The sequence below is a fragment of the Eptatretus burgeri genome, chromosome 5, assembly GCF_056783735.1.
Source record: "Eptatretus burgeri isolate ZD-2024b chromosome 5, Ebu_testis_v1, whole genome shotgun sequence".
Taxonomy (NCBI): domain Eukaryota; kingdom Metazoa; phylum Chordata; class Myxini; order Myxiniformes; family Myxinidae; genus Eptatretus; species Eptatretus burgeri.
The window spans coordinates 43,129,777-43,157,368 of NC_140965.1; the positions used below are offsets into that span (position 1 = coordinate 43,129,777).

Below are 27,592 nucleotides of genomic sequence, written 5' to 3' on the forward strand. Positions count from 1 at the left end.
GGGCCGGAAACTGGATCCACACCTGAGGCAAAATCTGATTCGCTTGTTCTTGTCACCTACCGAACTTCTCCACCAAGATTTGTCATAACCCATCCACAGCATTTTGAGATATCATGCTGTATATCGTTTTTGGCCAAATTTATCAATGGTGAAGACTCACTTAAAAAAATTATAGTGTTCGGATCCCGATCCTGATCTTCACCAAAATCTAATCAATTTGCTCTTGTCACCCACCCAACCTGTGCACTAAGTTTTGTCCAAATTTATCCATAACTTTTTGAGATACCTGACTTGCAAATATACAGACTAAACGTACTGATGGGTGAAAATATAACCCCCGTCCACCTTTCGGTGGCAGAGGTAATAGCTTGACCACTCGAAATGCTTTTAGTTTTGCTGTTTCCTTGGACTAAAATGGTGGCAAATACAATTGAAAACATTTCACTCTCTGTTCAAACTCTTTGTCCTGTTATTTTTGGAAAAGAGGTACAATAAGTGTGAACAGAAATAAATATTGATGATATACTTGGAGTATTGCATTTGACACTATATCCAAATTAGCAAGATTCATGATTATTTACTTTTAACAATATTATGGTTTTAAATAAAACTCCCATCTTATCTCCTCGAGGTGTGGTTGCTGATTCTGGGAGTGGCACTGCTAGACTTTTGTGGGCAGGCATGCTTTACTCCACTGGAGGCACTTCTCTTTGACCTACAAAGTGAAGGCCATAGTTGCACTCATGCTTATGCCGCCTTTACCTTCATGGTGGGGGCTGGTGGATGTGTCGGGTATCTTCTACCCTCTCTCGACTGGACACAAACGCCACTGGCATCCTACTGCAGTAACCAGGTGCATTGCCTCTTTTCTGTGCTTGTTGTCATCATTTTGTTGAGCTTGGTGGTGACTGTGATTGCTGCGCGAGAGTCACCAACTACAGAATATGCACTTTTGGACTCTGAAGCGGCACTTTCACAGCGAACGGCCACTGCCACAAAATGGTCTACCCAAGAAGTGACCATGACCTCAGTTAAGGTAAGGATGATCTGTAATGATGAAGAATTTAACAGCATTTCCATTTTTTTTCTTGTCAAAAATAACACTTTTCTATTTCTCTTCATTGGTCAGTCCAATCTGATGTTGGGCTTGACAAAGAAGGCTTATTGCTTCCTGTCTCTTTCTTCTTACATGGTGTCGTGTGTTTTGTAACCCCTGGTGGACAGCTGTGCATTTTGAGTTGATATTCTCTTTGCCGATGATTAACAGAAACACATGTTTAAGACATTTAAAATGCAGGCCTGCAAACTTCCCCTTCATTGTTTTGTTATTGGTAATTTATTAGAGCAATCTCCTCTCAGTTTTCACACCAGTTTTCCAAAGCTATTGCAACAAAAATGGACTCCATAGGGTTAATTAGCGAATTAATTATATCATAATTACATTTATTAATTTTTTTCTGCCTCTGCCGACAAAATAGTTGGAGGCATTGTGTTTTCAGATTGTCCGTCTGTCTGTCCATGATTCCCTTTTAAATCCATTTTCTCTGCAACCGTTTGACCGATTAACATGAAATATCCACCATAGGTGTGACATGTATGTGTATGTATGTATATACTGTATATATATATATATATATATATATATATATATATATATATATATATATATATATATATATATATATATATATATATATATCCTGGTGTTGGCGCGGTGGTTAGGGCAGCGGCTTGGGATCCAAAAGGTCCTGAGTTCAAGCCCCGTTGGGCCACTGAATTAATACACCAGGGGGTTGACTCAGCCTGTCATCCTTCCGAGGTCAGCGAAATGAGTACCAGTGTACTGGGCCGGTGTATATCCCGGTTAAAATAGGTATACCATATCCCTGTGTCGTAAGAGGCGACCAGGGTTGCGTTAGGAAGGGCATCCGGCGTAAAACATGTGCCAAATCACTATGCGGATCATACGGATGATCCGCTGTGGCGACCCCTAAAGGGAGCAGCCGAAAGAAGAAGAAGATATATATTTTGAAACATGTGGAGTGTGATGAGCCGTCAGGAGGTGCATCTGATTTATTTATTCATATACAGTATATATATATATATATATATACACAGTACTTGCAGAGCCAACCCCTCATTTCGCTGACTGATCAAATTGGTCGTCCAGTTTGCCAAAAATTGCGATATTCGTCACTTTGGCATCACTTTGCAGATTCAAAACAGCCTCTGAAGCCACATAGCTCATGTTCCCTCAGAAAGTTTTATCTACACCGTGAGTTTGGAATTTGTAGCGTCCACCTCCTCTCCCACCTCACTCTGGCTGCACATCCCTTTCTGCTAGAAATGTTTCCTTCACACAATGTCCCCGGTTATTTTTCCCACTTTAATAGGGCTCTATTTCGTGCAAGAAGGAAAGGAAGATAAATTTACCCGTGCATAGAGTGCTTTAACCCCACCCCATCCCCTCCCTGTTCCTGTCTCATGTCCCTCCCCCGTCCCACCCCCCCTTTCTCCCTGTTTGTCCTGATGTCCCTGTCTGCAAGAAATGTGTCACACATGATGACAGGTTTTGCCAGGTGCCTCCACTTTGGGAGGGGTTGAAGAGGAAGGAAAATTTACGCAGAAGAGTGCTTCAACCACTCCATGTCCTCCTGTCACGCTCCCCCCCCCCCGCTTCCCCTTTGCCTCCCTTTCATCCTGATGTCCCTTCCTGCAAGAATTGTCTCGCACAATGACAGGCTTTGAAGGCCCCTCCGTCTTTGGGGATTGGGGGTGGGAGAAGTGAAGGATGACAAATTTACCTGTGCGAAGATTGCTTCAACCTCTGTTGCCCATTTATAAAAGGAAATTGTAAAAAAAAACTGCCACCACCACGAGGTGGCACTACACTGTACACATTTAAATCGAGAATTTACCCACCCCCCTCCCCAGCACCCTTCACCCCCCCCCCCCCGCGTGAGGCTGTGGCCACATCGCCTATGTTTACCGCCCCCCCCCACCAATTATTTCCCATCTCCACACAAATACAAAGAGTTATACTTGTACCCTGAGTGTGGACTTGGAGGGGAGAGAGAGAGAGATAAGAGAAGTTATGCTTTTTAAACACCACACGCACACACATACGTGTGTGTGTGTGTGTGTGTGTGTGCGTGCGTGTGTGTGTGTGTGTGTGTGTGTGTGTGGGTGTGTGTGTGTGTGTGTGTGTGTGTGTGTGTGTGTGTGTGTGTGTGTGTGTGTGTGTGTGTGTGTGTGTGTGTATATATATATATATTTCCAGCAATCTGTGTCTGTCTGTCTGTCCACCTGTTTCTGCAACCGCCGTTTCTCGACATCCACCGGTCCGATCTGATTGAAACTTGCCAGGAATATTGCTGGGGACCCGCGGATGTGCCTTTTCAAGGTTTGATATTGTTCTTCATCTGATTCAGCTGTTTCCCAAGTGTTTCCCAAGGTTTGAAAGCTGTTTTTTTTCCCAAGGTTTGAATTAATTGTTCAAATTATTAATTAATCCCAAGGTTTGAATTTTCCCAAGGGAAAGAGCTGTTTCCCAAGGGTTTGAAAGCTGTTTTTTTCCAAAGGTTTGAATTAATTGTTGTGCTTGGTAGACATTTGTGAATACATTTAAAGAGAGGGGGTGAGAGAGGGGGTGAGAGAGAAAAGGGAGGAGAGGGGGGTGAGAGAGAGGGGGCATCACAATTCAAGCGAGGGGAGAGGAGGGGGCAAGAGAGGAAGACAGGAGAGGGGGTGAGAGTGGGGGCGAGAGAGGGGTGAGAGTGGGGCGAGAGTGGGGCGAGAGTGGGGGCGAGAGTGGGGGCGAGAGAGAGGGCGAGAGAGAGGGGCGAGAGAGAGGGGCGAGAGAGGAGGGGAGAGACTAGGGGGGAGAGAGGGGGGGCGAGAGAGAGGGGCGTCAATTCTTCTTCTTCTGCGTTTGATATGACGTCACAATTGACGCTGGGGACCTGAGTATGTTTCCCAAGTTATGGCCATTTATGATACGGTTGGTCCGATCAAATTGAAACAATGCCCCAATCCAGTCGCCGTTTACGAGAGCGAAGGAACGAAGCTGCACATACTGGCATGCACCTACGGGCCCGCACTAGTATATATAATTGTGTGTGTGCTTGGCCAATATCGGCATTTTTGGGGGGGAATCTTCAGATTGGAGTCGGTGTGATTTCCAATACCGTTGACACTACGTACTGTATATTGTTGCGAATCTGGAAGCCATGAACACACAACAGCCAGGTCCGATAGATCAGTTATATCGGTAAGTACGTGTTTCTCGTTCGGGTCCCATCCCTAGTCTAATGGGAATTAAGTGTATGTGCATTGTGGGTTATTTTATAGATAGGATTTTTTACATCTTCACTTTCACACGGCAACACTCTGCTCGCGGAATTCTTCGCATGCTCACCAGCAAGCGCACGCGTGGGCAGAGTCTAACAAAGAGATGGTGTCCCTCTTTGGCCAATCGGCAAGGAGCGGGCGTCTCACCCGCCCCGTTCCGACTCAACACCATCGCCATAACGCACGTGGCTGAAGGTGAGGGGGTGGGCGGAGCCACAAACGCCTCCGACCGGGACTCCGCCCAGAAGGGTGGGAGTTGCTCCGCCTACCATGGGCCTGTCCAATGAGGGACGGCCAGCGAATCACGCGATGGGTCCGGCCAATCAGAAGGCGAGTGGCCAGGAGAAGAAGCCCTTCCCTCCTGAAGAGGAAGAAGTGGTTTTCTGGACCAACGTCCAGGAGAGGACAGCAGTTCGAGAGATCGTGGCATTTTGCCAAGCAGCGAGGATCGCGTGTGAGACATTTCTGGTGGGAGAGGACATTTTCAGTTTGGACATTCCCAACCTGGCATCCAAAGCCAGTGAGTGGTTGTCGACGAGGGCCCTGCAGACGGCCGTGGTCGTGGGTTCGAGTCCCACTGTGGTGGTTCGAGTCGGTGTGACCGCACGAGGCAGGACAGGTACCCTGGGCCGGCTCTACTGACTGAAGACCTCGAGGTCCATTTTCTTTTTGGGTGTGTGTGTCTGTGCGCGGGCCTGTCTTGTCTAAGTAGAACTGTTAAGTGCTTGTGTGCCTTGTACATACCTGCCTTGCTATAGTCGTGATAACTCTGCTCTGTGTGTTCCCTTCCCCCCATTGTAAATAAATTCCCCTATTGTTGAATGTATCAGCTCGTTTCTGTGTTTCTTTCATTTGCTTAGCACGGTGCGTGTTGGGAAATTGGGAAGCAGCAAATTGTGTATTTGGTCCAGTGGCTCTGGTAACTCCGCTCGGTTACGCCGGATCCGAGCCGTTACCGCGACTCGGATCGGACAGTCGGCTGAGGGTGAATTTCCCCGGTAGTTGTACGGCGTGAGTACTTAGGTAAATTGGAGTTAGACAACTACCCTGTCGTGGACTTTTGCCACGCCGTCGAAATATTGGTGACCACGGTCCTGTAAGGGACCCGTGCCTCTCGGAGTTCTCCGAGAAGCACGATCTAGATTCCGGGTGTTCGGTGGAGCCGACTCTACTGCTCCATCTAGCAGTCGAGCTCGCCGCCGAAGCCCAGCCCCACAACAATATAACCCAAAAACTTGAGTAGCTTTCACCCTTGTTTTGGGGAACTTTCAACAAACTAATTTAAAAAATATTTTAAAGTTGCATTTTAGACATTTCAGGGAGATGTGCATAAACATTAATTTTTATATACCGCAGCATGTGACGGGTCGAAAAAATTTGGCTCTATAATTTGGAAAACACGTTAATACGGCAAACAGCTCGGAAATGAGCTGTTTTCAAATATATTTTGCTTTGAAACTCACAAAGAGAATCCATATAACCTTTGTAAAGCACACCCGAGTCATATAATAACATGTTGCTTTGGAAACAGTCATGAGGACAAAAGGAAAACATGATCATTTGTATGCTGCTAAGGTTAAAAGTTAAAACCTCCACCACCCATCATCATCACCATAAGATACGGTAAAAAACTTTTCCACCATCCATAACCAAGCATACAGGCATGCGCACACACCCATGGAGAGTCCCTTTACAGATCAAAATCTACCCACATGTACCTCTCTCTACCTTGCAGCAGCTGCCAACTATACATTACATCCCCATTGTGACACGAACTGTACTGCTATCAACTGTAGGGTGCTTGGCAAGTGGCTTAAGCACTCAAGGAAGCACTCCAATTAACTGATTGATAAGGAACGGCTAGCTTGGCAAGTGTGGAAGAATTCTCAATTCCTCCTGTACATTTGAGTCATTTATTAAAAACATACAAAAACTTATGCACATATGAAGAACCATAGGTAACACAAACAAGGAACACACTCTTCCTCTGATTCTACAGTACATGGAGACTTTGAATTCTTATGTAATCCTAAGTAAGACAATGTCTGGTCATCCGCTAGACATAATGGGGCCAATGCTGACGTTCTGGGGTTCAGGGGAGGGATCACTTATAGCCTTATTGCAGCAGCAATTCAGAGGTTAGCTTAAATTCAAAGGGTTGGGGAATATTTATGACCTGAAGGTCGATAGGAGTTCTGTATGTTATCTTCACACACATTCCATTTAAGCTCGACTCCTGCTTCCAGCAAGACTTTCAGACACCAGTATATAATTATTTATATAAGAATCCCTTAATAAGCTAAATAGATGATTCTATTTTATTGAATGTAGATTAAAGATGAGTTGGAAGGCCAATCTGTTTTGGGCCACAGGGGTATGTTACTTATCAGACTGTTAACCTTCCAATACAGCCAAGAGATTTAAGGTAGTTTTTAATGCAAATGTATATTATTAAGATAGATACATATTCAAGCACATAGATGTAATAATCATGTTGTATGTAAATACATTCCCATTCAAGGGTTATAACAGTACATTGTTCTATATGCTAAGACATTTAATTTTTCAAGTTAGTTTTCAATGAAGTTTAATTGGCAACATTTTATATATTTTTATCACCCTTAAACCCACTATGCTAATTTTGGAGAAACTTGCATCCACACAAGCAATAGCAAACTGATTAGTAATGACACATACCCACAAAAAATAACGAAACATTGCTGATTTCTTATCATTTTCAGATTTCACTCAAGATTTCGAGTTATTTGGTCCACGTAATCAAATTATATTTCTATTATATACTTGAATTGGTCTGTGAGAGTGGATTGTGGAAATTCGCATCATGTTGTCGTGGACGTGGCAGTTAGGTTAATCCCCCGATCCAAATTGTGGTGGACGAGCGTTTAACACCAGCCAGCCCGAGCAGAGCGGTTTTTCTTTGGAGGCAGACACATTGATCATCAGAGATCATGGCGCCCACAGGAGGCACATTCAGCACTGGCGAGCGATGGAACAGATGAATGCACAAGGGGGTTTATATTCTAACCCCATGACAAACATACAGACATCGCAACTTAAAATATACACGGTGGATTTAATAACAATGGAAATATTTACAAGGATAATTCAAAATGTAATAATAATATGTGAAGTAAATTAAACCGAAGTTGAGGTGCCTCTACACACAGATTTAAATACAGGCAAGGTGGAAATGAAATAAAAGAAAATCCTCCCTTTATTCTGGCACTTAGCTTGGTCCAGAGATGGGCTTTATGGAAAATGGAATTGAGGGGCTTCGTCCTGCATATGTAGACATGCCCAAAATGGTGCCAAGCTGCTTTCTCACAGCGGGAAATGTACATCAGGCAATTTGTGAGGCGACATTCAACACCAGGGCTCAGAGACCGCCATCCAACTTCTTCGTCGATTGTCCTCACCGGTGCCACGGCTTTGCAGAATCTCGCCGTCTCTTCGGTGATATACACGAGGCTTCGAGGTCTGTCGTATACGACCCAACCAAGAGTTAATGGCCAGCGTCTTGCTCCACCATGCAAGCCAATTCGCCTCAGCATGAACAGGAGAATCGTGCCATCTTCTTCATGCGTTGAAGGAAAGCCAGCCGTAAAGCCCTCTTCTTACAGACCATCTCCAAGCTATGTTCTCTCTCTCGACCACAGTTGTCCCTCACTCCCAACTCGTGTGTTCGATCTCGATCTCGATCTCTCTTCGACGTCACACCGAACAACCGTCCACCTCTGGGGCATGGCTTGCTCACACGAAACCCGGGAAGGCGGGGCCTCTTTCCTGCTCGGCACATCTGGCTTGCTTGTGGTTATGGTTGTTGTTGGAATAAAAACTAAAAAGCTTTCAAATGAAAAAACGTAGGAATAGGTCACAGGGGGCAATCCTTAATCCCAATCGAATTAACACCACACCACCCCCCACACACCCCTCCCCCCCCCGGTTTGGTGACACATCACACTTCAGCTCACAGTTTCCTCACTTAATTTGCATCGAGATGTCTCCTACACGTCCACGGACCAAACAACTCCATTCAATCCTAACTTTTGTCTGAAATTCCTCAATATACCCCCACAAACGTAACAATATAATGCACGATATCGCTCCGAGCTCATTTGAAAATTATAGCACTTACAAAAGCGATGTATGCAGCGATTTGTTGGTATGTAGATGAGACATCCAATGAAATGAGTGAGGAAAGTGGAACAAAACAAAAAACATTTTGAGCCCTTTATCATGAATAAACCCTTGTGGCCTGTTCCAACTCATGGCAATGTTGAGCAGGCCAAATAAAATGGTGAATTAAGATCCCAGTGAGAGCGAGGTGTCAAAGGATGCGCATAAATGGATATAATTAAATAAGGCCATTGTCTTCAAAAGGGGTGTTTAAATTAACCCAAACACCCATTTATCACTCATGCACTCCTTTGGGGTTCCCCTGGTATGCATGCAAAGTTGCATGCTGCTAGGTTTCATGATTTTAAAGTTATGAGGATGCACACACGCACACACACACACACACACACTGAAAGAATGTACATGCTGGTCATTTCAATTGGGGGCAAGCGAAACTCGTGGTCGCCATCTTGGAATGTGTAATCGTTGCTGCAGGGTTCCCAGTGGTCCCACATTTCCCACATTTTTCAAAATGTGTCCCACATTTTTGAAAAAATCCCACATTTTTGTCAGACCTTTAAAAATTGTAATGGCTACAGCAGATTTTTTAACATTGTTGAGCCCAAAATTCTGACAGGGTTTTGCACCCCTGGCCCCTGGAGCATTTTTTTAGGTGTCATTTAATGCACTTTCAATCTTTCTGCTGTAGTAATAAATATAAACAATTGATGGATATCATGGTTATTATAAAATAACACATTTCTCTTCATCATCATGTTCACTGTGTCTGTGATGGTTTTTTAATGCAGAAAGTGTAAGACAACACCATATTGTGATTGCATATTTATAAATGGCTTTTTAAAGATGTACCATTTGAGGTACTTATTTGGAATACTGGTAATGCTGGTACATGTAATGTTAACATTCACAACAATTTAACTTGCATATAAGGTGTTCTTTCTCCCGTTCATGATGCATGTATATTGGATTGTTGCTTGGCATATACATGTATATACAATTCCTTAACCCATTTGCTTTCCTGCTTACAGGTGTAGCTGTAGAATCTGTTTTACAAGCAAGAGAACATATTATTAATTCATCAAAATGCCACGACATACAACAAAATTTAATGAAAATTGGATGAATAGTGTGGACAAGAATGGGCATGCGCTTAGCCAGTGGGTGCAAAAGAAATCAGACCAGGAAGCTCATTGAGTGTTATGCAAGAAAGACATTGATATTAGCAATGGTGGTGTTTATCAACTGCAAAGACATGCTGAAGGAACAAAGCATATTGGAGTGGCTAAAACTGCAATTGCATCTGGACAGTCAAAGCTGAAAAGTGGGTCAGGTGTGGTATATTTGTCACAAGCATCAACCTCTGGAGCATCCCAAAAATGGACTCTTTCACACCAGGACAAAGTTACAAAAGCAGAAGCTATATGGGTCATGAAAGTTGCACAAGACAATTTATCTTTCAGATCATGTGATAAGATAGCTGAAACATTTCAAGAAATGTTGCAAGGGATGTGAAACTTAACTGAAGTAAAGTATCAGATGTAGTCTCACATGGACTTGGTTCTTTCTTTCATGAAGATCTTGTTACAAAGATTAGGAACACTTCTACATTTTATGCCATCTTGTAAGATGAAACTACTAATGACTAGATATCCATATTCGTTTTTGGAATGATGGATTGATTGACACACGCTACCTTAAGTCAAAGATGTTGGGTCATGCAACAGCTCAAATTCTGAGGGACACCCTTTCAGATGCATTGGAAGAAGATGGTCTTGATTTTAAAAACATGATTATGCTGGGAATGGATGGACCTAATGTAAACAAAGCATTATGGGAAAAAATGGATGCAGACTGCAAGGCTGCAGGTTCCCATGGGCTTGTTGATGTAGGATCATGCAACATACACACAGTACACAATGCATTTGGAAAAGCAATGGGTGTTCTAGAATCGTGGGGGCAGAGACAGTTTTCTTGATCAGCTATTCAAGTTCTTCCATCAAACGGCATCACGTAAAGAGGACTACTCCCAAATTCAAGCTTTGATGGAGGTGGAGAACCATGTTCTTCTACGCTATGTTAGCAATCGATGGTTGAGCATTGGCCCTGTATTGGCAAGAGTGATAGAGCAATGGAAAAGTTTGGTTGAGTACTTCACTGTCTTCCTCCCAAAAGAAAATGTGAAGCTGCTGATCTCTAGTCAGAGATACAAAGACGTTAGTAAACAGCTGTGTGACCTGACCCTGCTCAGATTGCACTTCTTGCAGTACCTTACCAGTGCATTTAATGGGTTCCTCACTCTTTTCCAGTCTCAAGAGCCACTCATACATGTCCTTTATTCAGAGCTCTCAGATCTCGTGAAGAACATACTTAAGAAATTTCTGAAATGTGAAGTCATAAAAGACAAAGAAGGCCAAGATTTGCTTGATACTGACATTATGAAGAAGGACCTGATGTTATCCAATGACTGCATTGCCATTGGTGAATCAACAAGACAGCTTCTGCCAAAGAAGAACATCACTCCATTGGATAAAGTTGGTTTCTTCTCAGATGTCAAGGATGCATATGCTGCTGTAGCAAAGCATTTGATTAATCGCCTTCCACTGGCCGATTCTTTGCTGAGGCGATTATGTTTCTTACATCCACTGATGAGACAGCAGGAGAAATCAATTGATTCTATCAAAGCAGCTGCCTGGAAATTTCCTCATCTTTTCTGATAAAGACATACATCAAATTGGTGATGAATGGATGCTTTACCAGGCTGAGAATGAAATCAATGAATCCTGGTTCATGGAGGAAGGAGGCATATATCAGAGAGTTGATAGATATTGGGCCAGAGTGTTGGATGTGAAGACCTCTACTGGCAAAGAGAAGTACCCCATTCTTGGACAGTTTGTGAAAGTTGTTTTGGCCATATCACATGGACAGGCTGATGTTGAAAGGGGTTTTTCACTGAACAAATATACAGTCACTTCACAGAGAACCCATCTGAGTGAAAATGCTATGAATGGTTTGAGAACCATTAAAGATGCAGTGACCCATAATGGAAAGGGTGAACCATGCCAAGTTCCAGTTACCAAATCGATGCTGGAGAGTGTGCGCCAAGCACATAGGAAATACAAAGCAGATAGACATGCAAAACAGGAGATGGAGAAACAGAAGCTAAAAAAAGAAGCTGAAGAAAAAGAGGAGAAAAAACTCAGGGAACAGAAGGACAGACTTCAACTAGACCTGAAAACAGCTGATAAACTTGTGGCTGAAGCGAATGAACATCTGAAGAAAGCTCTGGCATCAAATGTCAAAGAATGGTAGAAATTTGTGCAGCTCAGGCCCTCCTTGAATCAGGACATAATAAGCTGTCACAAACCAATTCCAGCTTGGAAAGATTGGAAAAAAAAACTCAGTGCAGAAAAAGAAAATTGAAATGTGGGTGATCAGTGTGATCTGCCTCTCACGTCAGGGTCATGGTGTTAGTGGTGATGGGAAATAAATGGAAACAGTCCTAATGTATTATATGTTTGAAGGAGTTAATCTGTTAAATCATAAACCATGTAAATAAGTTTCATTGTAATAAAGTTTTTTTCCAAGGGTGCTATGATGACTTTGCTTTGTTCAGCCATTGAACCTGGCATCATGTATGGTATCACATTTATATATTATGTTCTTTTGCATATGAATAGGGCTATTTTCACTTTGTAGCATTAAGGCCCTCACCAAAGTAAGACAGATTTTTTTTCACATGTTATTTATAATTCAATGCTAGGGAAATGATTTTATGATTTTTTTTCTCCATAATAGTAATACTGTTTATATTTTATGTTCTAAAGCCCACTTGGCACTGATAGTTGTACTCTAGAATGTAACCAGTTTGAGTTATAACATCTTAAATAAAAAAAACTAAAGTGTTTTGAAAGTCCAATATTAATGTGTTATATTTGCATTGTGTACACTCCTGAATTTGTGCATTTTAATTAAGATTACATATACTGTTATATATATATATATATATATATATATATATATATATATATATATATATATATATATATATATATATATATATATATATATATATATATATATATATATATATATATATATATATATATATATATATATATATATATATATATATATATATATATACTGAAACATGTACAATAGTATAAAGGCTTTCATCAATGCTAATCTAATCATGAGGTATACATGATATTTATGCAACCAGAGGCTATACATGTACTAAGATGATGTAACCATACAGACACTATATTGCTTCATGTAGTAGTTATTATGTATATATTTTAATTCAAATAGGTGGATATAGGATGTTTACTGCTTATAATGTTGATACCATACAATCTGAGCACCCGAATTAGTTTGATAGCTTTAACTGCATTCAAATTTTGAAATCCCACATTTTCCCACAAAAAATCCCACATTTTTTTTGGCAGCCACTGGGCACACTGTTGCTGTGATGTCATCGATTGAGCAAGTTTTGCAAGCTGTTTTCCATCCAAAAACATCCAATTGTAGGGATCATGGCATCAATATAAACCCTAACTGGCATTGTGTACCACTCTTGATATCAGATGCATGGGTAACCCATCCAGTATTTGCGTCGCATTTCACTCGTTATTGTTCGTGAAATACTTTCACATGAATACTCCATTTGTGGCCCATTGGATATAAATCGAATGCTCCAGAATTCTCGTGATGTTCTCCATCTATATTTCGATAGGAAAGCCATTAAACTGCTAATTAAATAATGGATCCGAGTGCCTCTGGACAACATCTCTCTTCAGAGAGATTTCTGCTCATTCCGCACTCCGCTCCGTAGGCACTGTTCCGCTCCATTCTGCTCACCCCATCAAGCTCTGTTCCTCACCACACAGTCACCCCAACAACAAGAATGCCAGAGAACTAAGTCCTTTTAAAATTTAATTTGTTTTTAATGTTCACCTGGTGGGGGGGGGGGGGGTGGCTCCCAGGAGCTTGTTAGGCAGAGTGATGGGTGTTCTCCAGTGCCCTCATTGGTGTACAGACTATTACCCCGGCGCAAGCTCCACCCATGTGAAGTTTGACGGCGGAAATGGCCAGGGTTGCTCCGCGCTCTGCCACATGATCCATCTCTGAGATTAACAGGGTACCGGGGTATTCGGTTGTGCTTTCTGGCCATGAACATGTGGTGGACACCCAATGAGGGCCATAATTGAGAGGAGCGCTCGGGCTAGCCACATGTTAAATGGAGTCTCATTCTTGCGCTCCAAGTTAGATGCTAGAACGTCGACCGGAGTATATACTATGGTACGCCTGTTCCCTGTTGGTCCAAAAGGGAGTGGTGGTAATCATCGGTGGTAGTGACTGTGGTTGAGTCATTTGTAGTGGCAGCGTAGCAGTGAGTTATGGTGTAGTGGTTGTGGATGTTAATAGCGAAGATAAGCGAGCTTGGGTTGTGGTCTAATGGTGTGGTGATTTTAATAGCACCAGCGTCCATCTGCTTGAGCACCAGCGTCGAGAGCAGTCGGGCTTTACACCAAAGAGGTCAACGATTGACCGTATCCTTGCTCTTCGGGTCCTCACTGAACGTAGACGAGAGTTTTGGCAGGGACTGCTTGCAGCCTATGTTGATCTCTGTAAAGCGTTCGATTCAGTGAATCAGGATGTCCTCTGGAGGATTCTTGGTCTTCGTGGGGTGCCACCAAAACTGATCGATCTGATGTCTGAAGTCTATTCTGGTACTGAGAGTGCTGTGAGATGTGGTGGTACCATCTCCGACTTATTTCCAGTTGTCACTGGAGTTAGTCAGGGGTGTTTACTGGCCCCCACACTTTTCAGCACTTGTATAGACTGAATTCTAGGGAGGATGTCGGAGAGATCAAGCTGCGGTGCATCGATTGGGAATGTCAAGATCTCTGACCTTGATTTCGCAGATGATGCAGTCATCTTTATGGCGACTTTAGATATGCTTTTGGGGGCCCTCGAGGTGCTGAATGAGGAGTCGGAGCCGCTGGGATTATGGGTTTCCTGGGTCAAAACTATGATCCAGGCTTTCAATGACATCTTGGATGCTGCTGTCCTGTCTGTGCCTGTTTGCGGTGAGGATGTTGAGACCGTGGAGAGATTCACTTCCCTTGGCAGTGATATTCATGTCTCTCCTGGCTGTGAGTCAGAGGTCAATAGACGTCTGGGTCGGGTCTGGGGAGTCATGGATTCACTGGATAATGGGGTGTGGCGCTGCCGGTACCTGTGCGGGAGGATGAAAGTCCGAGTCTTCAGGTCCGTGGTGCTTCCAGTCTTGCTCTATTGATGCGAGACTTGGACTCTGACCAAGGATCTGAGATGGAGACTTAATTCCTTTGGTACCAGGTCTCTTAGGAGAATCCTTGGCTATCGCTGGTCAGACTTTGTGTCCAACGAGCGGTTGCTGAGAGAGACTCAAATGAGATTTGTTACCTGCACAGTCCATGAGCGTCAGCTGCGGCTGTATGGACATGTGGCTCGTTTTCCTGACGCTGATCCTGCTCACCAGATTCTCTCAGCGAGGGAGTCTCGTGAGTGCAGGAGGCCAATGGGCCGACCACATGCCTCGTGGTTGCAGCAGGTTGATCGGCATCTCAAGGAGATGGGGATGGGCCAGGCATTTGACTGGGGGATGGCCAGATGGAGGCCCCTGGAGTACTGGCGGAAAGTGGATGCAGTGACGCGCTGCTCTGGCGCATGCTCCCATATCTGACCTGACCTGACTTGATTTTAATAAAGGAATCTTGATGGTGCATGAAATGTTGCAACGTTGGGGTTCGAGTGTGGTGAAGTCTGAGGTGGAACGTCTGTTTAATGGCACGCAGTTTGAATGGGAAATGGTGCATGCATGCATATGAACTGCCTCTGTTATTATGGTCCTTGGTGTGTATGCATGCATGAAGAAAGGTTGTGTACAGCAAAGCAAAATAATGTAAAGAATGGAAAGAAAAACACAACCAAAGTGTAGTTTGAGGTTGACTGCAAAAACACTACCAAAAACACTACAAAGTGAGGTGCTTAACCAAAGTGAGGGCTTGTGGAGTGGCTGGTCAGGTAGCTCATTGGATTGCAAACTGGCTTCGTGATGGGAAGCAAAATGTGGCTGTGAGTCAGAGGATGTCTTGCTGGGAAGATGTAAGTAGTGGGCTACCTCAGGGATCAGTACTCGGACCATTACTGTTCAGTATTTACATAAATGATTTGGATAATGGGGTAAAGAGTAAGCTTTCCAAATTTGCAGATGACACAAAGCTTGGAGGGAAGGTGGATAGTAGAGGGAGTGGTGATCAGCATCAGGAAAGTATTGATACTTACATAGATTGGGCAAAAGATTGGCAGATGGAATTTAACCTGAGCAAGTGTAAGGTGTTGAGGATGGGAAAGAACAATGAAAATAGAGATTACAGGATGCAAGGGTGTAATTTTGGAGCATGTCACACAGGAGAAGGATCTGAGGGTGGTAATAGATATGGGAGGTAAGCAAGCAGCACAGTGCCAGGCAGCCATAGGTAAAGCAAACAGGGTTTTAGGCTGTATAAGGAGGAAGATCATTTATAAATCAAAAGAGGTGGTGTTTTAACATTGTACAGGAATTTAGTGAGGCCATATCTAGAATATTGTGTGCAGTTCTGGTCACCACAATTGTGGAAGGACATCGATGCCAAGAGAGGGTTCAGCGCAGGGCTACAAGATTGATTCCGGGCCTTGCTGGACTCAGCGATGAGGAGCGGCTGAAGGAGACAGGGCCTTATACACTAGAAAGGAGGTGGTTATGAGGAGATCTGATAGAGATGGTTAAGATAATCAAAGGTGTACATAAAATAAGTGCAGATGAATTATTCAACAGAGCAGACAGTGATTGGACCAGGGGCCATAACCTGAGAGTATAGAAGAGGAGAGTGAAGATGGTAGTTCGGCAGGGGACTTTTACTCGGAGAGTTGTAAATGAATGGAATGGTTTCCCTGGAAAGGTAGTGGCAGCACAAAAAGTAGATAAGCTTAAATTAGAATTAGATGGGTACCTGGAAGTGATGGAGATGGAGGGGTATGGGGATGTTGACAGGACTTTTCGGTCGTTTGAGCATTGATGGGTGATTGTGTGCATGTGTACGTAGTACTGTTGGTGGGAGTCTTGTCAAAGGGCGTTGTGTGGTTGATGTGTGTTTTTAACCAAGCCCATGCCCTCTCCCCTCAGGGAAAGAAAAAAAAACCAAACAAACAAACAAAAATATTTAGTTTATTAATTAAAAACATTTTTTTTTGTATTTTCTTCCTAGGATCTTGTGTTGATAAATTAGTATGGTGTTCATGCAGGCATGATGGGCTGAATGGCCTCCACCTGTGTTAAATTTCCTTGTACCTCAAGCCCTTGGACATAGATGCCATGGAGAGGGTTCAGCGCAGGGCTACGAGATTGAGCGCAGGGCTACTAGAGTAACAAAGGAATCTTGATAGTGTATGAAATGTTGCATATTGTCACATAAACCCTCTACACATAAGGGAAGGGCTATCTAAAATGAGCACTAATTAAATAACTGTCTTGGAACTGCTGCATGTTGTGTACCTTTTGCCTCGGCGTAGTGGCAGTTTCGCAGAACCGCAACAATCTATAATTCCAGCAGTGTGTGTGTGTGTGTGTGTGTGTGTGTGTGTGTGTGTGTGTGTGTGTGTGTGTGAGTGTGTGTGTGTGTGTGTGTGTGTGTGTGTGTGTGTGTGTGTGTGTGTGTGTGTGTGTGTGTGTGTGTGTGTGCGTGTGTGTGTATGTATGTGTGTGTGTGTGTGTGTGTCCGCTGTTTCTCGCCAACCTCTGGTCCGATCTAATTGAAACTTGCCAGGTATATTGCTGGGGACCTGAGGATGTGCCTTTTCAAGGTTTGATATTAATCGGACAAGTGCTTCCCAAGTTATGGCCATTTATTTACCAACCAATGGCAAGACACGTTGTTGCGTGGGCGTGGCCGATGGGGAAGGGAAGCACAGCCACGTTCCCCATTACGGGTTACAACGTACGGGCTTCCGGAGAGTGATGACTTCGTGTATTCTAATAATTTCTCAATTTCTTATGCGCATTTATAGATAAACACAATGGCCCAAGTTATGATTGTTTTCATATTAGACGGTGTATAAATTTCGGGAACATCAGAGTGCTGGTATGCTCCGAACCAGGAAGTAAATTTTTTCTCTCTCTTCTCTTCTCTTTTTGTTTTTCCTTGCCACGACATTGCGAAAAGGTAAAATACGTTGGTGCTAATTGAATAATTGGGTATTAAAAATAAATTGCCAATAATCGTAACTGCGAATAATATCGAACTTCCGGGTCACGCACGTACGGGCACGTGAGAGCGAAGAAACGGCCTGTGTGGTTTATTTATTATTATTATTATTATTATTATTTTTTTTTTTTACGGGCACGTACTAGTATTGCTAATCCAGCCAGTGCTTCGTGATTGTTACGATATTGAGTGAATAGTTTGTGTACGGTTCTTATTTTATTTACGTTTTTCCCTGTTGTTTATGCTTTCAGCACCTATCACCCTGGATTCCCTCTTTTTGCTGTTGTGGATCCAAAGCCAGCCTACCTTCAACACCACAAAAGCATTGCACAAGCACTTTGTGTCTATTGGCTGAGGTGTATGGGAGTTACATCCATATGCCAAGTGTACTGCTGCGCCTCTTCCTTGCTCAGCTTTCTTCCTGGATGGCTTTGGAGACATTCATGCTATTCTACACTGACTTTATGGGTGAAGGGCTTTATGGAGGTGTTCCCAGTGCCACCATTGGTTCAGCACCCCGTTATCAATTTGATGAAGGTGAACACTTTTTGCTGCCTTGTGTTCTCGAAATATTTTTGACCATGCATGCATTAAGCTAAGCATTAAACATGACCATGGAATTACCCTCACATGATTGTCTTTGTTTCCTTGTATTCCTATCACCCACCCATTCCCTCTCCATTTTGAAACTTTTCCTCAGGAGTGCGAATGGGCAGCTGGGGACTCTTCTTACAGTCCTCCACTGCGATGTTTTGCTCCGCCGCTATGGACCGGTTGATAACCCGTTTTGGTAACCGCAAGGTGTACCTGGCAGGCCTCGTCTGCTTCACGGTAGCCATGCTGGTGATGTGCTTCACCCCAAGCGTGCCGCTTGTCACTGCCATGGCTGCACTAACTGGCTTTACCCTGGCCACTGTGCAGACTATTCCTTACATTCTCGCAACTCTTTATCACCAGGAAAAGGAAGTAAGTGTGCCGTGCATCGATGAGGAAGTCATTATGGAGATGTGAAGTGGTGTTGAATTGATCTTACCAAATGTTCACCTATTTTATTTCCTCGTCCTCAGTTCGTAAAAATGTTAGTTGAATCAATGGAATTATACTTAACCCTGTCCTTTTGTTTTAGGTAATCAAGCGACATAAGGCACATGCAAACAGCTGTATGGTGAAGCAGTCAGCAGGCCCACTTCGGCCTGAACTTTTGCCAGCCAAAGAGAACCTGGCTGAGCGTGGTATCTGCCTCGACCTCGCAATTCTGGACAGTGCTTGTCTTCTGTCTCAAATTGTGCCTTCATTGTGCATGGGCACAATTGTGGAACTCAGCCACTCTGTCAGAGCCTATGTCACTTGTGCGAGTCTGCTGGGCTTCGTGTCAATTTTCTTTTCCACACATGTTGCCTTTGACCATAAAGAGCTTGACAGCTTGCGTCATCGACTCTAAGCAATGGAAATGGGCACCAAAACTGCCTTCCTTCTTTCCTTGCTGCTCTTTGGTCTCTCTTCAACCTCCTCGTGTGATAATGTGAGCACTTTCTTTTGCAAAAAAAAAAAAGACTAATTATTAACCGAATCATTGCCTTCAACATGAAGGGGAAACTACATAAATTAATTGGTCTGATAATCTGATTTTACCGACAGCTTTTTGATCAATAAATTATTTATCCGTCTACTCTTAAGATGTAATGCTTTTGGTGTTTCTTGCATACAATGTTTTCTTTTTCTGCACCCCTTTCTGACCTTTTCTACCTCCTCTTGTTTTACGACCACCGCTCTTTTGCCATCCAATACTTTCTCTCCCTCTCTATATCTCTCCACCAAACTCCCCGTCTCTGTCTCTATCTCTGTCTCTGTCTCTCTCTGTCTCTGTCTCTGTATCTCTATCTCTCTCCCTCTCTTTCGCTCCTTCTGGCTGCCTTTTTCTTCAGCTCACATTCCCTTTTTTTCCCAGCAATGTGGCTTAAGCAGGCTACACTGAGCTGCACGAGTGTGATGTCTGGATGAATTTAAGTGCCTAGTATAAAATGATGTACCTACACAGCCAATTGGAAGAAAAGCCTACATTTTGCTGCATTGACCATTTTGCACATAACAATATGCAAAGTACGATACGCTCTTCTCATGTATAAAACTTGACGATAACTGTTTCTTTTAAGGTACATAATTGTGTTTACATGTTTAAGAAAAAAAAATCTCACTGCTGGGAAGGCTCACGTGCATCTTTTGGTTGTGAATTTTGCTGCAGGATAGATTTTGCGTTTAGGGTTCATATTTTGATTTTGATTCCTTATGTATCCACCCTTTTTCACTGGTGTTTGTGTGATTGTCAAAATGAATACACCACCATGATGTGGTGTAGTTTCCCAATCTCTGAGACAAAAATTTCTTGTTTATATACAAAGTCAGAAAGCAGCTTTATCGATGCCAGTGGTTCCCCAAACCTGTGGTCTACAGACCCTTTGGGGTCTGTGCGGCCATCGGCAGCAGTATGCAGTGGAAGAGAAAGTAACATGAGTCTCCTTGCATCCACAAATGACATCACAGGTTGTAACTCACAGCACATCAGAAGCAACATTTCATCCAAGGCTGTGGTTCATCCTGTTTGTATCATAAATTTTGTCACTAGGACGGTCACACATGGTGGTCCACATAATGTTTTGAGTGTTCGGAAGGAGTCCCCACACCCAAGAAGTTTGGGAATCATTCACGTAGTCATCCTTATGGTTGTGGACTTTGTAGTTATAGGGGGTACTTCTCAACCAGCTGTTCTTTTCAGCCATATCCTGCTTCTGAGGTAGTTGTGCCACTTTAATAAGATAATTATTTTGTTGTATTTTATTCGGGACAATCTGCATTCCTTTACATTGATGTCACTATGAAATTGAAGGTTATGAGCTGAAAAATTGTGCCAACAGCCAAAGTATATTCAAACTGCTGGAACAGATCATACTTGTCTCTTCCTGTCTTTTTGTCATTGTACACGCACTATGCGTGTGTATTTTAACTGAAATGCTTGTGCATTTAAAGTTATCTACTTGCATGTAATGTTGTACATGGAGGTATTTATTTTGAATCATTTCAATGATATTGTATTTGTCTTCCTCTACAAAATGATGCCATACCCACACAAGTGCAGTTCTCGTAACATTTCCAGGATTCTTGTTTATTTTTACTTCCTGTTAAAGAAAATGCTTTACGTCGTCCGTCGATTAATAAATTAGGTGAAGGATTTTATTTTTAATCGAAACCCGTTTTGGACTTCGTCAGGAATTTAGCTTTTGACTGAGTGCAATCTTATGATCAAACATGTTTATAGTCTTTGTAATAGTGCATTCTTTAATTAACCTGCAATACAAACTGTGTTTTAATAGCTTTTACGGTCTTCTGTGCAGTCTCAATGGAAACCCAAAGCGACAATTTTATCAGTCAGCCAGGCTTTCATTTGAGGATGTGAATAGCTTTCACGTAGGGTGTATTTACTCTTACCTGCCATACATTGCAAACCCCTTTTTTATGACAAACTCTCGACGTGGTGGGCCTGCCTGATGATTTGTCTGTAAACACCACCTAAAAAGCAGAAATGGAAATATAACTTTTGAAGTTCTTCAGATCCAACGATGAAATAACGGTTAATGGTTCGGAGCATTGTTTAGAGATGTTACCGAACACCTGCTATCTGCTTAGCTCTTAAGTGGAACCAAAGCTCATGTGGTATTGTGATTAATGGGATTAAAATGCTGTGATGAACCTCCATTGATCTTTAAAAAAAAAAGAGTTTTCGAAGGTGTACATTTTGATGCCCATTCAGCCAATACTGCCACAAACTTCCCTCCTCATGTCTGTCGTTGTTTTGGAATGTTTTCATGTACTCGATTGGTCTCGGTTTTATCTGTTGGTAAGTTCCTGTTTTGAATTTCTGAACATTTTTTTTGTCTGCTGTTTTTGTCCAACGTAATGCATGTGCAGGGGATTTTGTATTCTATTTTTACAATGGACTTTTCTCTTGCCGTTGTGCAAAAGCTGCAAACGTATAATAAATCTATGATCAACTTTTCTTGAAAGGACCGTCTTCAAACCGTCTTCCGATGATGAATTTTATTTTTCCATCCATTGTAAGTCCAGAAGTTCACTCTTTTTGCTTTGGACATTCAAATGTGCTTTAAATGAGTAGAAACGGTTTTTCTCTTTTTAGCTTGTTGTACTTAAAAAAAAAATTTATTATTCCTCTTTTTCCTGCACAAAGAGATCTGAAATAAAAAAAACTATGCAGTTACATTCCATGGTTTCAACGCCAACAAAGAAATAAACATTGATGAAGTGTTTTATAAAAATAAACACCGTTGCTGTTAACTTGTGTTGTTTTGTTCATACATGATGATTTTGATGTACCATAATCTTTCCAGAGTTTTGGTGCTGCTGAAGCAGTTTCTTGGCAAGGACTCTATTGGGTGGTTTGCTATTGCCTTCACAGAATTGTTTGTCTGTGCTATCCTTTTAAATGTGCATCAAACAAAGAAGCAGCACGTACCATTTTTGAAGTATTCAGTGCGTCTCAGCTGGGGTGTGAACCACTGACCTCCCAGACTCGGAACGGATGCTCTAACTATTATATGTGATGTTTTTCGGTCACGTTGCTGACAGGTTTCATTAAAGGATGGCATGTTGTATTTCACAAACATTCTGGTCTATCGTTAGCACGAGGTCATTCATCTTCCATCTGCTTGGAAGTTGGCTGTCGTGGTGAAAGCTTCAAGGTCCAATTATGTTCAGCGCAGCAAAGCAGAATCTTTAATATTGTTGCGAATCTGGAAACCATTATCACACTCATCATTCAGGTCCTTTAGCTCAGTTATCTCGGTAAGTACATGTTCTATAGATAGCTCACCTTCCATTGTTTAATGGGTAAAAATTGATTAAATGCACTGTGATTCATTTTAATAGTTAGGGTTCGATCAGAACACAAAGAACGACCCTCCCCCTCCTCTGCAAAGAGGAAGAAGAACCCTCCCGTCCCGTGATGCAATGACGTAAACAATTCCCTCCCACCTGCGGTTGTGTGGGGGATGGCGCACGGAGGCATGAGTCATGCCGGAGCGGGGGAGGGGGCAGATAGGGATAAAAAAGGGACACTGCTTGGCTTGAGTTGGTTCTGGGGTCTTGTTGGGGGGGCCTTGTTCTTGGTTCTTGTTTGAGAGTTGTTCATCAGAGGAGTTGGTTCGGGTTGTCGTTCTTCTTTGGCCTGGTGGTCGAGGAGTGTCGGCCTGGTTCAAGGGTGGTCGAGTTGGTTCGAGGTTGTTCTGCTGTTGCTTCTTCGAGTTGGCTGTACAGTCGGTGGTTCAAAGGGTCGTGCTGGTTCTGAGTTATCTTGGTTCGGCCTTTGTTCTGCTTCGTGGCCTCATCTTGGTTCGGCTGGCTCTACTTGGAAAGCGACGCATCTTCGGGAAGGCTCGGTATTTCGTCTCACCAGCACGTGGTCCGGAGCGCGAGGGGATCTGCTGGAGTTCGGGAAGGATCGCGGTTCACGGCGATTGGATCCAGCTCACCCTCGCTGGAGCCCGGGTCCGAACAGCTTGAAGACCACACGAGGTGGAGAGGTTTGAGATAGGTTCTGGGTTTCAGCTCATCTGTCCCTCCGAGCTGAAGTCCTTATTAAAGGCATCAGCCACCATTTCTTGGGTGTGTGTGTGCATACGTGTGTCCGTGGGTCCGCCTAACAAGTAGAGAACTGTTAAGTGCTTTGGGTGCTGTAAATGATTGCATTGCATTTCATATAGTCGGTATAGTGCTGCTCTTTTGTGTTCCCTAGTTCCCCATTATTACTGTATAAATAAACCCCGATTGTTAAACGTATCAGCTCGTTTTGTGTTTCTTCCATTGGCTCGACATGATGTGTGTTTGAGGATTAGTGTTGGTAACTTGTTCAGTTGGTCCGGCCCGACTTTGGTAATTCCGCTCGGTTACGCCGGATCCGAGTCGGCGATAGCGACTCAATTCGGACAAAGTCGGTCGAGGGTGAACTTCCCCGGTAGTCGGACCACGTGGGTACTTAGGTAAATTGAAGTTGGCAATCGACCCTACCCCACGTGGCCTATCCATTGGCGAAGATCGGTCCGATAGGGGACCCGTCAGTTCCGGAGTTATCCGGGGTGACGACCTTTACGTTCCGGGCGATTGGTCGAACCGGCTCGCGGCTCCATCTTGCGGTCGTGCTCACTGTCGACCCCCCCCGGCCCCGTAACAATATGTACGTACAGAGAAAGAACAAAGAATACCATTCAATGAACTCTGCCTAAAAGCTCGAGTCTGAGCCTTTTTATACACAAGCAAGTACAAGTGGGGATACAGAGGGTAAGATAGAAATAGCTGTGGTCAGCCTTTGTTTTGGAAAAGTAGCTTGCTCAAGGCTTCTAATCTGGGGTGAAATTCAGGTCCATCCAATGGGAAATGTAAAGGAGAGTCAAACAGGATTAAGCTCCAAGTGGTCCAAGCAAAGTCGAACTAAGGTCAGCCAATGACAGAAAATCACAAACTATTACTCATCATCCAAAGAAAATAAACCAGGCTTTCAGCAGTACGAAAGGTCAAACAACTCCCCAGAGCGACCAGTTACTCCTGCATATTCCTAGCGCTGATGAGGATAAACTGCATTCCTAAAATTGCCAGTGTCCTTAAATGGTGCCACAGGTTACTTTAATGCCCTCTTACATGCAAAGCCATGTTCTTTCGTATTTTTTAAGTTGAGTTAAATCAGAATGTGTAAAAGGTATCAATCATGTTGTACTTCATGCATTTAAGTTTCTCTGGAAGTTATGTGACATTTCCAGGTAATTACATAGTCTTTGTTACTTTATCTACAACATAGCACATTGACATCATGAAAGCAAATACATGTTTCACAGAAAAGCAAATGTAACAGAGGACATGGATAAATATGCTTCCAATGGAATTTTAACGGCAGAAAGCGCGAATCTGCCATTAAGGTTTCGTAACCATAGTATCGCAGGTTCGTGGGAGATCGTATGCAGATATGGACATAAGGAGTAGTGTTTATACAGAAGTCTTCGGCCGTTTATTCATTCCCAAAGAAACTTAGAGTTGTTTAATTGCTTCGTAAAACTGCAAAGGAAGGAATGATGTTTTGTGACAACAATGCTTCAGAAATGCATAACAGTTCCACTATAAATCAAACAAACAGGAAACAGACCTCAAATGGTGTCCAAATACGTTCTGCAAATGGCACGAATATGCGTGACATGCAATACGCTTACATGAAAACGCATACAAAATACATTACAATCTTTCTCACTATGTGTAGTCTTACAATTAGCTACATAGAGAGATATACTGACCACTTTAATCCTCCTTGACAAGTAGTGCTTGTTAGTAGATAAAACGTAGAATGGGCCCGGTCACACTGATGGCCTTTTGTGGCTCGATATGAACCTTACAACGCAGTATAATGCTTTACAACACAATGTAAGCTTCACAGGGAAGCAAGCTTGCAGCAGCTGTAAGCTTCGCAGATAGCTCAAGCTTTTGGCTTCCCAGAATGCATCTGCATCTGTTCTGAGCTATGCCCAGAACCTTCGCTCCAAACTCTGTTCAGAACATTAATGGTATTGAAAATCTTTACTAACTGACAAATGTCATGACTGACATGAAATACCTCAAATTAGCTTCTCCAATTTCTAACAGGCACAATATACTTTAAGGACAACAATCATTTTCATAGATTTACACAAGCTTGTGTATCGGTCATTCAAGTGAGATGGAGACCTTTCGCATTCTGCCATCTGTTACCAATGGTCAGCCGAACTTTGTGGGCATGCTGGTCTTCATCCAGGCAGGTCTCCATAACTCAGCTTAACTGCCAATAGTTACGTGTCAAGTTTTTGACTTTCATCAGTAACACATCTCCAATCTGCAAATTGCAGTGAGGAGCAGTCTTCTTCTGTCTTGAAGTTATGCTCTGAAGGTATTCTTTCTTCCATCTTGTCCAAGACTGGTTTGCCAGGTACTGAATTCTTCTCCATCGCTTATGGGAGTACAAGTTGGCATCTTGGCTCTTGAACAGAGTACAACCTCTATATACTCTCTTTCGCATGCTTTACCAGATAATGGTAGCTCTGATAATGCTCATCTTGAGAGAAAGCGATTACTCACTCCAATATCATCAGTGTCTAGAGCACTTGGGTCCACAATTCCTACTCTTCCCCAACCCAGATCAGTTCTCTGACCACATGGCTTGTTAGTGGGAGGACTTATGTCTGGAGGTGTTAAAGCCCTTGCACAGTTATAACCAATAAGGAGACCAACTTCAGCATTTTGGACCAGCTCGTTCTTGGACCAGTACCAGCTCGTTAGAAATTTTATACAGGTGTGGCCATTTCCTCGCAACTTCTGGTGTTGGCATTGGAGACATTGGTTTGCATAATCTCACGAGAGTGTCGTTGGAAGTGAGATCTGCAATCAGCCATTGTAGCCTCCAACCCGCAAGCCATCAATCCTTTGACTTTGTACCAGATGGTCCCTGACAGACATTGTAGATAGGATTAAATTCACTGGGGTACTCTTTAAGTCCAATGCAGCAGAAGTATCCTCAAGTATGAAGGTGGTGTTCGGATTGAGTGTCGAGTCATGCATACATCCACCTTTCAACTTCTGGCTTGTGACGGTGCAACCATACAGGAACTATCATTGAGCATTTACTGCTCTGACCTGTGTCACTGAGGACTCAATTCATTGTGAGCATTGACATAGTTGTCTCCAAACTTATCAGTGGTGTCTCTTGATACTACTTTCTGAACAGTGTTCTTTTGTGACATGCTTATCTGTCTGTTATCTCCATGAAGAGCAGTTGGGTGCCATCCTTTGCACGTTGTACAGGCCTTTCTCTGCCGACATGCCTTGGCTAATTCTCCTTTATCAAGGCAGCCAAAACAAAGACCTTTTTCTTTGGCAAAGATCTTTCTGTCCAGTAAAGTTTTGGCTCGATACACGATCAACAGTCATCAATGTGATGCTCACCTTCACAGAGAAAGCACAACTTGCCATCACAATACACCGCCATGAAACTTCATGCTTCCACTCACACAATGCATTGTTAGAGCCTTATTTTGTATGCCTCACGTGTGAATATAAAGATAGTGGAAGCATTAGTAAGGAGTCCTGCATTCCGTTTGGAAGTTGATTTGTTGGCAAGGGAATTCGATTGTAAGGGAATTCAAATTGGGTTTTTTGGGGGGGTTTTGTTGTTTTTTCTCTCCCATTTTCCTTTGACAGCATAATAGTCACGAACTGTTACGACTGATAAGGTTTCTCGGTAAAGTAAATTGATGGAAAGGTAATTATATGTTTACAGAATTTACTGGATAGTTTGTGGTTATATTATTATTATTATTATTTTTACTTCTGGAAGATATGCAAACGAACTACTCTGATGATATACTGTTGTGAGCCGGGTATCGGCGACGAGCACGACCGTGAATTGGAGCAGCAGAGTCGACTCCACCGAACACCCGGAATTCAGATCGTTACCCTCGGATAACTCCAAAGGTACGGGTCCCTTACAGGACCGTGAATCGTCAATAATTCAACCACGTGGTACAGGGTTATTTGCCAAACTTGAAAATACCTAGAGGCCCACGTGGCGAGCTACCGAGGAAGTCACACCCTCAACGGAGCTCGAACGGGACGAGCCATTTCAGTGCTCGACCCGTGCGTAACCCGAGCAGATGGTTACAGAGGTCCCGTCGGTCCAAATGCACAACTACAGCAGCAACGGCCTTTTTAATCAC

The 27,592-nt window shown here is 43.1% G+C and overlaps 1 protein-coding gene and 1 long non-coding RNA gene across 7 annotated transcripts in view; one reads left to right on the plus strand and one right to left on the minus strand.

The window, feature by feature from the left end:
* Nucleotides 1-22,145, plus strand: part of SLC45A3 (solute carrier family 45 member 3) — a 71,917-nt gene extending 49,772 nt beyond the window's left edge. For all 6 annotated transcript variants that reach the window (XM_085881632.1, XM_085881637.1, XM_085881631.1 and 3 more), the window contains 4 exons: nt 632-1,036; nt 18,050-18,335; nt 18,499-18,764; nt 18,925-22,145. In XM_085881632.1, the coding sequence (XP_085737758.1) occupies nt 632-1,036; nt 18,050-18,335; nt 18,499-18,764; nt 18,925-19,239 (1,272 nt within the window). In that variant the 3' untranslated portion in view covers nt 19,240-22,145. The remainder of the gene's footprint in view (nt 1-631; nt 1,037-18,049; nt 18,336-18,498; nt 18,765-18,924) is intronic.
* A 1,955-nt stretch (nt 22,146-24,100) lies between these two features.
* LOC147026328 (uncharacterized) overlaps nt 24,101-27,592 on the minus strand; it is a 79,000-nt gene continuing 75,508 nt past the window's right edge. The window contains exon 3 of the long non-coding RNA XR_015058288.1: nt 24,101-24,911. This is a non-coding gene — a long non-coding RNA (uncharacterized LOC147026328). The remainder of the gene's footprint in view (nt 24,912-27,592) is intronic.